This window comes from Phocoena phocoena, chromosome 7 (assembly GCF_963924675.1).
Source record: "Phocoena phocoena chromosome 7, mPhoPho1.1, whole genome shotgun sequence".
NCBI classification, from domain to species: Eukaryota; Metazoa; Chordata; class Mammalia; order Artiodactyla; family Phocoenidae; genus Phocoena; species Phocoena phocoena.
The window spans coordinates 53,213,044-53,228,912 of NC_089225.1; the positions used below are offsets into that span (position 1 = coordinate 53,213,044).

General features: G+C 40.4%; 1 protein-coding gene and 1 pseudogene across 1 annotated transcript in view; both read left to right on the top strand.

Annotated features, from left to right (window-relative positions):
- MYO3B (myosin IIIB) overlaps positions 1-15,869 on the top strand; it is a 408,816-nt gene that overhangs the window by 128,191 nt on the left and 264,756 nt on the right. Inside the window, exon 10 of the mRNA XM_065880146.1 lies at positions 285-350. Within this exon, the coding sequence (XP_065736218.1) occupies positions 285-350 (66 nt within the window). The remainder of the gene's footprint in view (positions 1-284; positions 351-15,869) is intronic.
- On the top strand, positions 7,525-7,678 carry LOC136126061 (large ribosomal subunit protein eL39-like; annotated as a pseudogene).

A 15,869-nucleotide genomic window follows, 5' to 3' on the forward strand; every position in this document is an offset into this window, starting at 1 on the left:
TGGTACGCGGGCCTCTCACTGTTGTGGCCTCTCCCGTTGCAGAGCACAGGCTCCGGACGCGCAGGCTCAGCGGCCATGGCTCACGGGCCCAGCCGCTTCGCGGCATGTGGAATCTTCCCGGACCGGGGCAAGAACCCGTGTCCCCTGCGTCGGCAGGCGGACTCTCAACCACTGTGCCACCAGGGAAGCCCCAAGAATAGATTTTATCAGAGCTACTGCAAGTTGATATTTTGCTTTTAACGGCACCCTTTCTTTGTAAGAAAAAAATTGCTTTTATTTTTCAGAAATCCTCCACCAACTTTACTTCATCCGGAAAAATGGTGTGAGGAATTCAACCACTTCATTTCACAGTGAGTATTTCTTCCACTGAAAATTGCTCATCCAGCAAGTCCTTGGACAGTGATTGGAGAAGTCCAAGGTGTGGAATTGACTTGGCGCTAGAAGTTGTTATGCCTTCTAGCACATTATGACACAAAATTTGTTCCAGTAAATGATAGAAGATGCCCCTGCAGGATTTGAGAAATAAGGAGTTCCATTTGACTCTTGGTTATAATCAGTTCTTCTGATCATATGTGTCACATTCATCTGACTCTGCTCTGTCCTGGGGCAAATATTGCCAGTGGGTCTTGTTTAATAAGGGAGGAGACTGCATCTAAAAATCTGATACCCACTCTTGGGCCAGAGAGGGGACAGAAGGTGGCAGCCTTCAGTAGAGGTTTTGCAGCTTGGAAGTTGGGCTTTGCTTTAGGATCTGTGCTTTGGGAGCAGGGCTCCAGTTCCCAAGATGCTTGAGGGGCCAAAGTAAGATCTCAGGCCTGAGGCTCCAAGGTGAGGAGCCTCAGCCAGGGCTCAGAGTGTGAAGAACAAGATGAAAACCCAACTGATGGGCGATGTTCCTGGTGGGAGCTCTGTTACCAGGAGCTAGGCAGTATTGCATGGGACTAAGACAGGAACAGAATCAACAGCAGCACCAACAGGGTGGTGACTGAGTGCTGGGAACATGAGCTTTTGGCCTGTCCCCTGGCAGAGAACCACACTGGTCCTGACTCTGGGGAAGATGCTCAGTATGTTGGAGGGGGCTATACGACCCCAAGCAAGGGGCCTGGTGAACTGCGGGGGCAGGAATCTAGACAAGGCCGTTAGAAGCCATATCCTAGCTAGGAGCTGGGAAGAGGTGCTCTCAGTGTCTACTGTATCAAACACGGGGTTCAGAGGTCATGGGAGGAGAAAAGAAGTGACCAAAATAGCTGATAAACAGGAAGTAGGGAAGGGTCAAGACAAATTTCTCTAAATTATACCTATGTGCATACTTAACTTCCACCAAGATGCAGAGCAGTGGAGCAGACTGGGTCTCTTGATCGCCTTCCTTAAACACAGTACAATCCCTTGTTCACAGTTTGAAAATCCAAAGACCTCTGAAAGATGGAAGTTTTTTTGTACTTGAGTCATTTAGCTGCAAGCCCTGACCTTATGTGAACTGATTTGGTGGCAACACATGACCTAAACTGAATTGAGGCTATTTATAGCCATTATTTATCCTACTCAGTGTGAATATTCATGTGAATTGCTGCAGATATATTAATGTGTTTGATTACAGTGTGCTGCCCCAGATCCTGCTGGGGATGTTACATAAAATACAGTAAATGCACGGGTTTGCTTTTCTAAAATTTGATAAAATTCTGAATTCCAAAACATATTTGTGTTTCATTTTCATTTCAATGCAACATAGTTCAAGGTCCCTGAAATTGTTTGACTGTCCAGTCAATCCCTCTAGCTTTTTGCCATCTTCCTCAGGAGAGAGGAAGGGTAAAGAACTCCAAGGATTCTACTAGCAAGGCTGTGGCGGAATGTGACCATGAAGTTCAAGGCCAGGGATGGAGGACATTTCCTTGTCCCTTCAGTCCCCACTCTGATGTTTCTGCAGAATGCAGAAGCAGCCCCAAGTCAATGGTGGTGACAGTGGGCAATGTTGAGAGGGACAACAGATAACAGCAGGAGGGATGATGCTCCCATAGGAGCAGAGGAAGAGCCACTTCCTGATATTTGGAAGCCAAAGGAGGAGGTGGAAGGCCCTGGAGAGCTAAAGACATCCTGGTGGCTGATCTGAAATGTGTTTCTTTCAGGGAAAGAAATCCAAGGGCTAGGGTTCCAGTGATTTTGCTGGCAAAGGCTGGAGCCAAAGAGTTTTCCTTTTCATTCCATTGCTGCACATAGATGCCCTTGACTGACCTTCTCTAAGCTGCTGGCCTGGAAAACCACATTGCATATTCACAGATACACTTTCATATATCGAGCTCTAGTGATGCCTCTAAAATGTGACTTGACCCACTCACCAAAGTTTGGGTTCTGTATACTTCTTCAAGAGTACGTTTGTGTTCTTAAACTGAGCACAGTATTGCTTGGATAGATTTGGGAATAAAGGTACATAATTGATGATAGGATTGGGACTTTGGTTAAATACAGTAGAGAAATCCCTCTCTACTGCTGATTTTTCTTTATGGCAAATCCTGTTATATGCCAAATCCTGTTATATGCCAATTAAATCTGCTTATGTCTTCCCCAACTCTGAGAATTCCAAATGTGCTCATTCTGAGTTGCTTTAGACTTAGAAAAGTGTTGATACTAGAATGGAGGACTCAACATAGAAAACAATGCCTTTAGTATGCATACATCAGGGGCAAAGCAAAAGCATCTTGTTGAAACTACAGAGTAGAGTGTCTGAAGAGGTTCTAATGACCAAGGAAGGTAAATAGAAGTTAAGTGATTGTGTGCTTTATTACTAATTTAAGATATGGAAAAATGTCATCAGTCTTCTATTTATTTAATGACTTGTCCTTATTGGTTTTATTAGTGAAAATATTGTATATTTTAGGTGTTAATGGATTCTTTCCTGACCTCAGCCCCCCAGTCCTGTTTTCCCCATAACATCTGAGATTCTTCAATCATGAGTTTTCCTTTTACAAGATTTTTAGGAATGTAACTATCAAGATTAGGAACTAATTATTATATTTTATATTTTTAGGTAGAAAACTACCCACGATTCCCAAATAATGCCCTTTGGTTTCATAAAGGAGCCAGACTACCAAATGTAATTTTAATTTTCTATTTCATTCTATTTATTCAAATCTCTAATTAAATGTAAACAAAGACACTCACTGGGTTAGAAATGTCTATTTAAAGAGAGAGCCTTGGCTTATTTTTATACTTTCCTTGCTCATATTGGGAGGGAAAGGGAAAAAGGATGAAGAATTAAGACCTCCAGATTATAAAATTTTCATTATTGCTGGGACTGAGGTGGGAAGATGATTATCTGGTAATTTAGGAAAAGTTTTTTAGCCTGAATTATCCAGAAAATTTCCTCAATTCCCATTGTAAATGGGGCCACAGTGCATTGTATTAGAGTAAACTAAACTGGTTCTTTCTAAAGAATAAACAGGACAAGAAAAATTTTAACAGCTTTAAAACCTTTAATACCCTATCCCCACGTGACTGCTGAACCATAGCAGAGTCAGTTCAGTAATTTCAGTCTTTCTTGGTCCATGATGGTCACCACTCACCAGAGGACCTTATGGCTTCTCATTGTTGCTGCAGGGGTCTGAAGGGATTGACCAGGCTGCAGGACAGTGATCACAGCTGTGTAGACAGGGAACTCTGTGTGTGTGTGTGTGTGTGTGTGTGTGTGTGTGTGTGTGTGTGTGTGAGAGAGAGAGAGAGAGAGAGAGAGAGAGAGAGAGAGAGAGAGAGAGAAGAGAAATAAGTGCATGGGTGAGAGCAGAGGCAGGATATAAGTACCAGGCTATGGCTTAGTGTTTTTCAGACATGTTTCCAGCCTTCTTTATTTAGAGACAGGAGGAGAGATTTTAAGGTCCGAAATCCTATTAGTAAACCTATTTTGAGGGTTAAAAAAAGAGAAAGGAAACATCAGCCTGTTTGGTTTTGAACCTGTGGTCATTAGTGATAATTGACTCATTTATATGTGTTAGTTATGCATTTGTCAAAGCATGACTCCTGACAGCTTAGTTTTGATAAATTAAACATGATGCTCACGTAAATTCTGCACTGCTTTTTATGCACATGGTAGGTCGCTGCTTGATGTTTTTTGTCACCTCTGTAATGTGTGGTTGGCTTTGTGGCGATTTCATTATCAGCCCTTTCCCCTTTGGCTAAAGCTATTTGCATAACAAGTTTATCTGGTTCAAGTCCCAGCCAGACTTCTGTATCTGTCAGGAGGCTCCGTTCAGAAGTAGCCTTTTGATAAGATAACAATTTTCCTTTGGCAGCTTCACCTTGGTCCTAAAGGATGTCACTTCTTTTTTCAGTTCAAACTAATTTCAGGTCTTTGGACTAAAAAACAAAAATAGTTTCCCAACCTTTGGCCAAAAGGTATCTGTGAACTCTGCTTTTTCATTTTGCCTCTAAAACGTTTGGGGTTTTATTAAGAATTAGATTTAGGACTTCATCAATGGCTCTTGAGCTGACTAGTGAGACAATAAAGATGGATTTCTCTTCGTCAAGGGCAAATCCATCAAGAGCACTATGGCTGCTCAGCTTTGGACTCAGTGATGACTTGAACTATATGGTTGCCCACGCACACACTGCTTTCCAGGGTTGGCTGGCTTGAGCAGCTAAGTGTCCAGGTGTGTCTACTTCCTAGGGTGAGCATGGTGGTCGAGCCCTGCCATTTAGTCATGAAATGTTGAGGCGACCTTTCCTATCCCTGCAAATGACATTAGAATGGCTATAAGCAGTTGCACTGAATGTTAACAAGGTGAGATCACCCTAGCTACTAAAGTACTAAAACAAATGGGCATTTGCATAAATCTGTTCCTTAAAAATTGAAACTCAGACCTGGAACATCTGCTTTTCTGTAGGCCTGAATGTTTAAAGGTAACCATTTTGGGGTGGTTGATTCCTTGACATTGAGTGTATTCCCTTCAAGGCAACAATTCTCAGTCCTTTGCCACTCTCCGTTTTGTGTTTCAAGGCAGCGTAATTCCACATAGGTTTATAATGTCAATGAACAACACGCTTGGAATGATACATATTCTAACTCAGAAACTGATAAGATTCTACAAGTATTCTTGGCTTTTTAAGTCCTCATGGATTCTCAGGTGGCCATGCACAGTGTTCATGCTTCCTGAGTAGAAGGATACAGTAACCTTTATTTACATTACTTCACAAATTGGTAATTTTAATTAAAATGAGCAGTGGTATCTCCAGTGACAGACTCTCTCCATTTCAGATTTATTTAGCCAATGATTAGCTATTACGGTTTCTTGAATTAATTAGCATCTCTTGAGCTATAGGAAATTGGTGAATTAATAAAAACTCATGGAGAAGCTAAAAAAAAATTCTAATTTTAAAAAACCCCAATTCTCCTCTCACCTCTAAACATACATTGATCAATATACTTATAAATGCAACCCAACTTCTTTCTCATTTTGAAAAATTGGGATTTTTTTCCCTTTATGAGGAGAACAAATAAAGCTGTGTGTTTCAAGGTTATATCTCCCTGAAGAGCATCTAATTTAGATTACCTAATAGATCATCTAAAGACACCGAGGGACTGATTTGATCTCACTTGTACTCCACTTACAAACTCAGCTGATAAAATCTGCTTCTCTCATGGTATAAACCAAGAAGTGACTCAGTATGACTTGAGGTTTGAAACACGGTGCAATATCCACACATACCTGGAATATGTTGTCCTGGGAACCGTGGCAATGACAGGTTTAGCTTCATCCAAAATAAGCAAAATGCATAATAAGTAGGTGCTCCAGACTCTAGCCAGCATATTCTGTTTATTTCGCACCAAATGCTGAGTTTACATCTTGTAAGAAACCAGGTCTGGAGCATATGTCATAGATTTCATATTAGTCCTTGAGGCACATTATGTTAGGTGACTTTTATTTTTATTAATTTTTATTGGAGTGTAGTTGCTTTACAATGTTGTGTTAGCTTCTGCTATACAGCAAAGTGAATCAGTTATACATATATATATATATCCCCTCTTTTTTCAGATTCCCTTCCCATTTAGGTCACCACAGAGCACTGAGTAGAGTTCCCTGTGCTATACAGTAGGTTCTCATTAGTTACCCATTTTATATAAGGCAGTGTATATATGTCAATCCCAATCTCCCAGTTCATCCCATTCCCCCCTTCCCCCTTTGGTAACCACAAGTTTATTTTCTACATCTGTGACTCTATTTCTGCTTTGCAAATAAGTTCATCTGCACCATTTTTCTAAATTCCACATATAAGCGTTATTATATGATATTTGTCTTTCTCTTTCTTACTTCACTCTGTATGACAATCTCTAGGTCCATCCATGTTGCTGCAAATGGCATTATTTTGTTGCTTTTTATGGCTGAGTAATATTCCATTGTATATTTGTACCACATCTTCTTTATCCATTCCTTTGTTGATGGACATTTAGGTTGCTTCCATGTCCTGGCTATTGTAAATAGTGCTGCAGTGAACATCGAGGTGCATGCATCCTTTCAAATTATGGTTTTCTCCAGGTATATGCCCAGGAGTGGGATTGCTGGGTCACATAGTGGCTCTATTTTTAGTTTTTTAAGGAACCTCCTTACTGTTCTCCATAGTGGCTGTACCAATTTACATTCCCATCAACAGTGTTGGAGGGTTCCCTTTACTCTACACCTTCTCCACCATTTATTGTTGGTAGATTTTTTGATGTTAGGTGACTTTTAGATAAGGTTAGAATGTACTGTCTGTACCATTTATTCCATAATGGCTTTTCTTTCTTCTTTAAAAAAAAATCTTACTTGAATTTCATAATGTAAATCAAAAAGAATCTGCAGTTGAAATAAACAAGTGGTGGTGAACTCTGCGCTGTCTGTATGTCCACGCACCTGGTGTGTGGGGGCTGGGGGTGGGGAGATGAGGGTGTGGCTCACACGTCCGTCCACAGCCTGTTCCCCCTCAGCCCCTCCCCCGTGTGCTGCCTGACTTATCATCAAGAAGAGGCAGCTGTGGAAGAGCAGTGTGTACCATCCAGCTGTGTCACTTAATAGCTCTGTAACCTGGGGGGAAGTATTTAACCTCTCTGACCTTTGCTTTTCAGTTGTCAAATTGGGGCTGAGAATACCCATCTCAGAGGGTTACTATAAGGATTAAATTATATAATATGTATGTAGAACCTGGCAGAAAATAATAGCTAACATGTGTAACTCTTACTCGTGCCAGGCTCTGTTCTCTGCACATCACACAATTGGCTTAATCCTCACAGTCGTATGATGTAGTTCTAATATCCCCACTTTACAGAAATTGAGGTTGAAAGAGTCCAAGAGTCCCAAGACCACAGCTATTAAGGACTGGAGCTGGGATTTGAACACCAGAAGACTTGCTTCGTATATATTCACGCTCAGCCAACAGTAGCTGTTATTTTTATCATCCTTTGCATTTGGCCATACCACTATCCTGAAACTGCTTTTTTGAAAGTGTCACTGGCTCCCTCCCTTTCCCTGCCATCGTGGGGTATGCGGTTGACTCTGTTCTTCTCACAAGACTTTCAGGATCAAGCAGTTCTTGGCCAAGAAACAAAGGCAGAATTGTCCCATTCCATTCCCTAGTGGATTCACATGGAAAAACTGGTTTTAAAGTCAGGTGTAACTCTAAGAGCAGATATTGGAGAAGAACCAAGCTGGGTCTGTAAGGAATCACACATGAGATGGCACACGTGGTGATGCTAAGGCCACCAACGTCTTACCCCATCAAGCTGAAAACATCACCACTATCTGGACAGTTGGACATTTGTGAGGAGGCTATTATTTTTCTCTTTGTTTCTTTGCTTTTGCACTAGTAGGTTCAGTAATAAAGTGTGACACCTTTTGTTTGGAAAAAAAAGTGTCAATGACCTCCTGAAAGTGTCAACACCTCTGGAATATTTCAATCTGCTGTCCAGCTTCTCTTTATTTAGATTTCAGCTCACTGACTTTCACAGCTCAGGACACGGACACACACACACACACACACACACACACACACACACACACACTCCTCGGCTCCCTTCTCAAGGGCAACAGCAGAGCCCCTCAAGCTCAGCCTAGAGACCACCCCCAGCAGGAGGCAAACAGAAGCGCAGACAGCCCTAGCTCTACCCACATCCCAGCGCAGACCTTCTCTAGGCTGAGGCCTCTATCTCTGCTGTCTGCTGGCCACACCTTTCTTGGTAAGGAGGGGGCACTGGGGCAGGAAATGGCTGCCAAGACCCCGGGCAGCAGAACCCACAGAGCATGGCAGCTAACTATGGGAGGAGACAGGTGCTACAGAGAGGGAAGAGTTAACCATGACTCCACTGTCTTCAGCATGGGAAAAGGTCTTTTCAGAGAACACATGTTGGGGAGATTAAGAGCACAGGATCTGAAGTCAGGTTGTATTCTAGCACTGCCACCGACATTTTTCACCTTGAACAAGTTATTTAACCTCTCTGAGCCTCAGTCTGTAAAATGGAAGTACTAATTCTTAACCACTTGGGATTAAGATCAGGTCTGCTGTGATAGAAAATCCCAAATAACAGTGGCTTAAACAGGATGGATTTTTATTTCCTCTCACATGAAGTAAGCTGGGAGTCAAACCATGCATGTACTGCTGGTCTGGCAGGGTGTGTGGCAACCACCCAGACTCCTGGCCTCGTGCTGCCCCATTAAGTGTTGTTTTCATTCCCAAGGGCACCTCATGGGCCAAGATGGCTGCTGTAGCTCCAACATTTATGGGCAGATGGAAGGAGAGGAAAATGGAAGTTTCCTGTCTCTAAGAAGACTTTCTGGCAGTTTCATACAATGTATTGTTAGCTGCAGTTAATCACGTGGCCACACCTAGCTACAAAAGAAGCTGAGAAATGCAGTCTTTGGACAGGGCAGCTGCAGGCCCAGGTCAGTACCAGAGCTCTATCCCTAGGGCAAGTGGAGAGTGTGTAGACAGGTAGCAGTCTGGAATCATGCTCCTTTATAGAGTGTTGTAAGAATTAAGTGAGATACTGACTGAGAGCTCAGCAAATGTGAGTGATCATGATGAATATTGTAACTTAGAATAGTGCTGACCTCAAGAGATGAGGGAGTCAGGAAGCAGAGCCAGGGGGTTCTATGGGGTGATGAGTCAAAACAGAGGTGGATCTTGAGGAAAGGCAGTCATGATCCCCCACCAAGGCTGACCTGTTGCCTGAGAGAGATGAGGAAATTAAGGACAAGGTATGAGCATGGAGTGGCCAGGTTCACATGCCTCCTGGTCTTCTCCCAAGGGCTGTGATGTTCTTTTGATTTGATGCTAAGCCCCAGATTCCTGCCTGCTCCTCCATTCCCAGGCCACTGTAGTTTCCACTGTGGAGCTTCCACAGGCTCTGGTGACAAAGCACATCTGGCTCAGAGTCAGTAAGAATTTTAATTAAAAATGGAAATGAAGGCTCATGTCATAGTACTACATTCTTCCAACCCACTGATAATTTCTGGCAGGGTTAAAAATAACAGACATCACCATTTGGCACTAAGGAGGAAAAGGCCGCTTTTTTTTTTTTGAATTTTTAAATTTTTGAATTTTATTTTTTATACAGCAGGTTCTTAATAGTTATCTATTTTATACATATTAGTGTATATATATTAATCCCAATCTCCCAATTCATCCCACCACACACACCCCTGCCACTTTCCCCCACTTGGTGTCCATAGGTTTGTCCTCTACATCTGTGTCTCTTTTTCTGCCTTGCAAACACATTCATCTGTGCCGTTTTTCTAGATTCCACGTATATGTGTTAACATATGATATTTATTTTTCTCTTTCTGGCTTACTTCACTCTGTATGACAGTCTCTAGATCCATCCACGTCTCTACAAATGACCCAATTCCATTCCTTTTTATGGCTGAGTAATATTCCATCGTATATATGTACCACATCTTCTTTATCCATTCGTCTGTTGATGGGTATTTAGGTTGCTTCCATGACCTGGCTATTGTAAATAGTGCTGCATTGAACAATGGGGTGCATGTGTCTTTTGAATTATGGTTTTCTCTGGATATAGGCCCAGTAGTGGGATTGCTGGATCATATGGTAATTCTATTTTTAGTTTTTTAAGGACTCTCCATACTGTTCTCCATAGTGGCTGTATCAATTTATATTTCCACCAACAGTGCAAGAGGGTTCCCTTTTCTTCACACCCTCTCCAGCATTTGTTGTTTGTAGATTTTCTGATGATGCCCATTCTAACTGGTGTGAGTTGATACCTCAGGGTAGTTTTGATTTGCGTTTCTCTAATAATTAGTGATGTTGAGCAGCTTTTCATGTGCTTCTTGGCCATCTGTATGCCTTCTTTGGAGAAATGTCTATTTAGGTCTTCTGCCCATTTTTTGATTGGGTTGTTTGTTTTTTTAATATTGAGCTGCATGAGCTGTTTATGTATTTTGGAGATTAATCTTTGTCCATTGATTCGTTTGCAAATATTTTCTCCCATTCTAAGGATTGTATTTTCATCTCGTTTGTAGTTTCCTTTGCGGTTCAAAAGCTTTTAAGTTTCATTAGGTCCCATTTGTATATTTTTGTTTTTATTTCCATTACTCTAGGAGGTGGGTCAAAAAAGATCTTGCTGTGATTTATGTCAAAGAGTGTTCTGCCTATGTTTTCCTCTAAGAGTTTTATAGTGTCCGGTCTTACATTTAGGTCTCTAAACCATTTTGAATTTATTTTTGTGTATGGTGTTAGGGAGTGTTCTAATTTCATTCTTTTACATGTAGCTGTCCAGGTTTCCCAGCACCACTTATTAAAGAGACTGTCTTTTCTCCATTGTATATCCTTGCCTCCTTTGTCATAGATTAGTTGACCATAGGTATATGGGTTTATCTCTGGTCTTTCTATCCTGTTCCACTGATCTATATTTCTGTTTTTGTGCCAGTACCATATTGTCTTGATTACTGTAGCTTTGTAGTATAGTCTGAAGTCAGGGAGTCTCATTCATCCAGCTCCTTTTTTTTCCCTCAAGACCACTTTGGCTATTTGGGGTCTTTTGTGTCTCCATAAAAATTTTAAGATTTTTTGTCCTAGTTCTGTAAAAACTGGTAGTTTGATAGGGATTGCATTGAATCTGTAGATTGCTTTGGGTAGTATAGTCATTTTCACAGTATTGATTCTTCCAATCCAAGAACATGGTATATCTCTCCATCTGTTTGTGTTATCTTTGATTTCTTTCATCAGTGTCGTATAGTTTTCTGAATAAAGGTCTTTTACCTCCTTAGGTAGGTTTACTTCTAGGTATTTTATTCTTTTTGTTACAGTGGTGAATGGGAGTTGTTTCCTTAATTTCTCTTTCTGATCTTTCGTTGTTAGTGTATAGGAATGCAAGTGATTTCTGTGCATTAATTTTGTATCCTGCTACTTTACCAAATTCATTAATTAGCTCTAGTAGTTTTCTGGTGGCATCTCTAGGATTCTCTATGTACAGTATCATGTCATCTGCAAACAGTGACAGTTTTACTTCCTCTTTTCCAGTTTGTATTCCTTTCATTTCTTTTTCTTCTCTGATTGCTGTGGCTAAAACTTCCAAAACTATGTTGAATAATAGCAGTGAGAGTGGGCAACCTTGTCTTGTTCTTGATCTTAGAGGAAATGGTTTCAGTTTTTCACCATTGAGAACGATGTTGGCTGTGGGTTTGTCATATATGGGCTTTATTATGTTGAGGTACGTTCCCTCTATGCGCACTTTCTGGAGAGTTTTTATCATAAATGGGTGTTGAATTTTGTCAAGATTTTTCTGCATCTATTGAGATGATCATATGGTTTTTATTCTTCAATTTGTCAATATGGTATAACACATGGATTGATTTGCGTATATTGAAGAATGCTTGCATCCCTCAAATGAATCCCAGTAGATCACGGTGTATGATCCTTTTAATGTGTTGTTGGATTCGGTTTGCTAGTATTTTGTTGACGATTTTTGCATCTATATTCATCAGTGATATTGGTCTGTAATTTTAATTTTTTTTTTTTTTTGCGGTACGCAGGCCTCTCACTGTTGTGGCCTCTCCCGTTGCGGAGCACAGGCTCCGGACGCACAGGCTCAGTGGCCATGGCTCACGGGCCCAGCCGCTCTGCGGCATGTGGGATCTTCCCTGACCGGGGCACGAACCCACGTCCCCTGCATCGGCAGGCGGACTCTCAACCACTGCACCACCAGGGAAGCCCTGTAATTTTCTTTATTGTAGTATCTCTGTCTGTTTTTGGTATCAGGGTGATGGTGGCTTCGTAGAATGAGTTTGGGAGTGTTCCTTCCTCTGCAGTTTTTTGGAAGAGTTTGAGAAGGATGGGATTCTATCAAACATTTAGCTCTTCTCTAAATGTTTGATAGAATTCACCTGTGAAGCCATCTGGTCCTGGACTTTTGTTTGTTGGAAGATTTTTAATCACAGTTTCAATTTCATTACTTGTGATTGGTCTGTTCATATTTTCTATTTCTTCCTGGTTCAGTCTTGGAAGGTTATACCTTTCTAAGTATTTGTCTATTTCTTCCAGGTTGTCCATTTTATTGGCATAGAGTTGCTTGTAGTAGTCTCTTATGATGCTTTGTATTTCTGTGGGGTCCATTGTAAGTTCTCCTTTTTCATTTCTAATTTTATTGATTTGAGTCCTCTCCCTCTTTTTCCTGATGCATCTGGCTAAAGTTTTATCAATTTTGTTTATCTTCTCAAAGAACCAGTTTTTAGTTTTATTGAGTTTTGCTATTGTTTTCTTTGTTTCTATTTCATTTATTTTTGCTCTGATCTTTATGATTTCTTTTCTTCTACTATCTTTGGGTTTTGTTTGTTCTTCTTTCTCTAATTTCTTTAGGTGTAAGTTTAGATTGTTTATTTCAGACTTTTCTTGTTTCTTGAGGTAGGATTGTATTGCTATAAACTTCCGTCTTAGAACTGCTTTTGCTGCATCCCATAGGTTTTGGATTGTCGTGTTTTTGTTGTCATTTGTCTCTAGGTATTTTTTGATTTCCTCCTTGGTTTCTTCAGTGATCTCTTGGTTATTTAGTAACATATTGTTTAGCCTCCAAGTGTTTGTGTTTTTTTACGGTTTTTTCCCCCTGTAATTGATTTCTAATCTCATAGCATTGTGGTCGGAAAAGATTCTTGAAATGATTTCAGTTTTCTTAAATTTACCGAGGCTTTATTTGTGACCCTAGATATGATCTATCCTGGAGAATGTTTTTTGTGCACTTGAGAAGAAAGTGTAATCTGCTGTCTTTGGATGGAATGTCCTATAAGTATCAATTAAATCTATCTGGTCTATTGTGTCATTTAAAGCTTGTGTTTCCTTATTAATTTTCTGTCTGATGATCTGTCCATTGGTGTAAGTGAAGTGTTAAAGTCCCCCAATATTGTTGTGTTACTGTAGATTTCCTCTTTTAAAGCTGTTAGCAGTTGCCTTATGTATTGAGGTGCTCCTATGTTGGGTACATATATATTTATAATTGTTATATCTTCTTAGATTGATCCCTTGATCATTATGTAGTGTCCTTCCTTGTGTCTCATAACAGTCTTTATTTTAAAGTTCATTTTATCTGATGAGTATTGCTACTCCAGCTTTCTTTTGGTTTCCATTTGCATGGAATATCTTTTTCCATGCCCTCACTTTCAGTCTGTATGTGTCCCTGGGTCTGAAGTGGGTCTCTTGTAGACAACATATATATGGGTCTTGTTTTTGTATCCATTCAGTGAGCCAGTGTCTTTTGGTTGGAGCATTTAATCCATTCACATTTAAGGTAATTATCAATATGTATGTTCCTATTACCATTGTCTTAATTGTTATGAGTTTGTTTTTGTAGGTCCTTTTCTTCTCTTGTGTTTCCCAGTTAGAGAAGTTCCTTTAGCGTTTGTTGTAGAGCTGGTTTGGTGGTGCCGAATTCTCTTAGCTTTTGCTTGTCTGTAAAACTTTTGATTTCTCTGTCGAATCTGAATGAGATCCTTGCCGGGTAGAGCAATCTTGGTTGTAGATTCTTCCGTTTAATCACTTTAAATATATTGTGCCACTCTCTTCTGGCCTGTAGAGTTTCTGCTGAGAAATCAGCTGTTAACCTTATGGGAGTTCCCTTGTATGTTATTTGTCATTTTTCCCTTGTTGCTTTCAATAATTTTTCTTTGTCTGTAATTTTTGTCAATTTGATTACTGTGTGTCTCAGTGTGTTTCTTCTTGGGTTTATCCTGCCTGGGACTCTCTGTGCTTCCTGGGTTTAGGTGGCTATTTCCTTTCCCATGTTAGGGAAGTTTTTGACTATAATCTCTTCAAATGTTTTCTCTGGTCCTTTCTCTCTCTCTTCTCCTTCTGGGACCCCTATAATGTGAATGTTGGTGCATTTAATATTGTCCTAGATGTCTCTTAGGCTGTCTTCATTTCTTTTCATTCTTTTTTCTTTATTCTGTTCCACAGCAGTGCATTCCACCATTCTGTCTTCCAGGGCACTTATCTGTTCTTCTGCCTCAGTTATTCTGCTATTGATTCCTTCTAGTGTAGTTTTCATTTCAGTTATTGTAATGTTTATCTCTGTTTGTTTGTCCTTTAATTCTTCTAGGTGTTTGTTCTTTAATTCTTCTAGGTCTTTGTTAAACATTTCTTACATCTTCTCGATCTTTGCCTCCATTCTTTTCCGAGGTCCTGGAACATCTTCACTATCATTATTCTGAATTCTTTTTCTGGAAGGTTTCTCCACTTCATTTAGTTGTTCTTCTGGGGTTTTATCTTGTTCCTTCATCGGATACATAGTCCTCTGCCTTTTCATTTTGTCTCTCTTTCTGTGAATGTGGCTTTTCTTCCACAGGCTGGAGAATTGTAGCTCTTCTTGCTTCTGCTGTCTGCCCCTTTGGTGGATGAGGCTATCTAAGAGGCTTGTGCAAGTTTCCTGATGGGAGGGACTCTTTTTTTTAAGTGTATTCAAAATTTATAACAGTGTTTTCAAATATAATAAATCATTATAGATTCTCTTGGTCTTTCATCTCCTTTTGGGTATGTGTGTGGCTTCTGGTGACCTCTCAGTATTTTAATTTGGAACCTCCTGAGGTCATCAGGTATATGATATAGCTATCATACCAGGTTTATGAGTGGAGGAAAAAATCCCATAATTGATTTTTGATGTGAAGGACTATTGGATTTTTTTTGAAAGAAAAATTTTATTTAAAAGGCTATATTTTAGTGAATAGTGAGAATTCTTGCCTTTAAGGGAGGCCCAAAACTTAAACCCTTACGCTCAAGCAGTGCTCCTCACACATGTACAGAAAGTCTAGCCTTGATCACCCCATGATATGGGTTGAATTGTACCCCTAAAACTTCGTATGTTGACGTCCCAAGCCTCAGTATCTCAGAATGTGACCTTATTTGGAAATAGGGCCATTGCACCTATAATTAGTTAAGATGAGATCATGCTGCAGTAGCGTGGACCCCTAATCCAGTATAACTGGTGTCTTTATAAAAAGAGGAAATTTGGATACAGACACACCCAGAGAGAACATCATGTGAAGATTGGAGCTATGCCACCACAAGCCAAGGAACTACTAGAAGGTAGGAAAGAGGCCTGAATAGATCCTTCTCTAGCACCTTTAGAGGGAACATGGCTCTACTCATCTTAAGTCTTGATCTCAGACTTCCAGTCTCCAGAGCTGTGAGAGAATAAATATCAGTTTGTGGTGCTTAGTTACAGTAGCCCTAGGAAACTAATGTAGCCCATGACTTGGTGGTTACGTGACCTTAAGTCATTTGATCTCTCCAGGCCTCTGATCCCTAAGCTGTGGGTTAGCAATGTCTGCCAGCGAGGATAAATGTAAAATCCTTTAATACATACAGTTTCATCACAACCTCAAGTATTAGTATTACACCATAAAGCCATA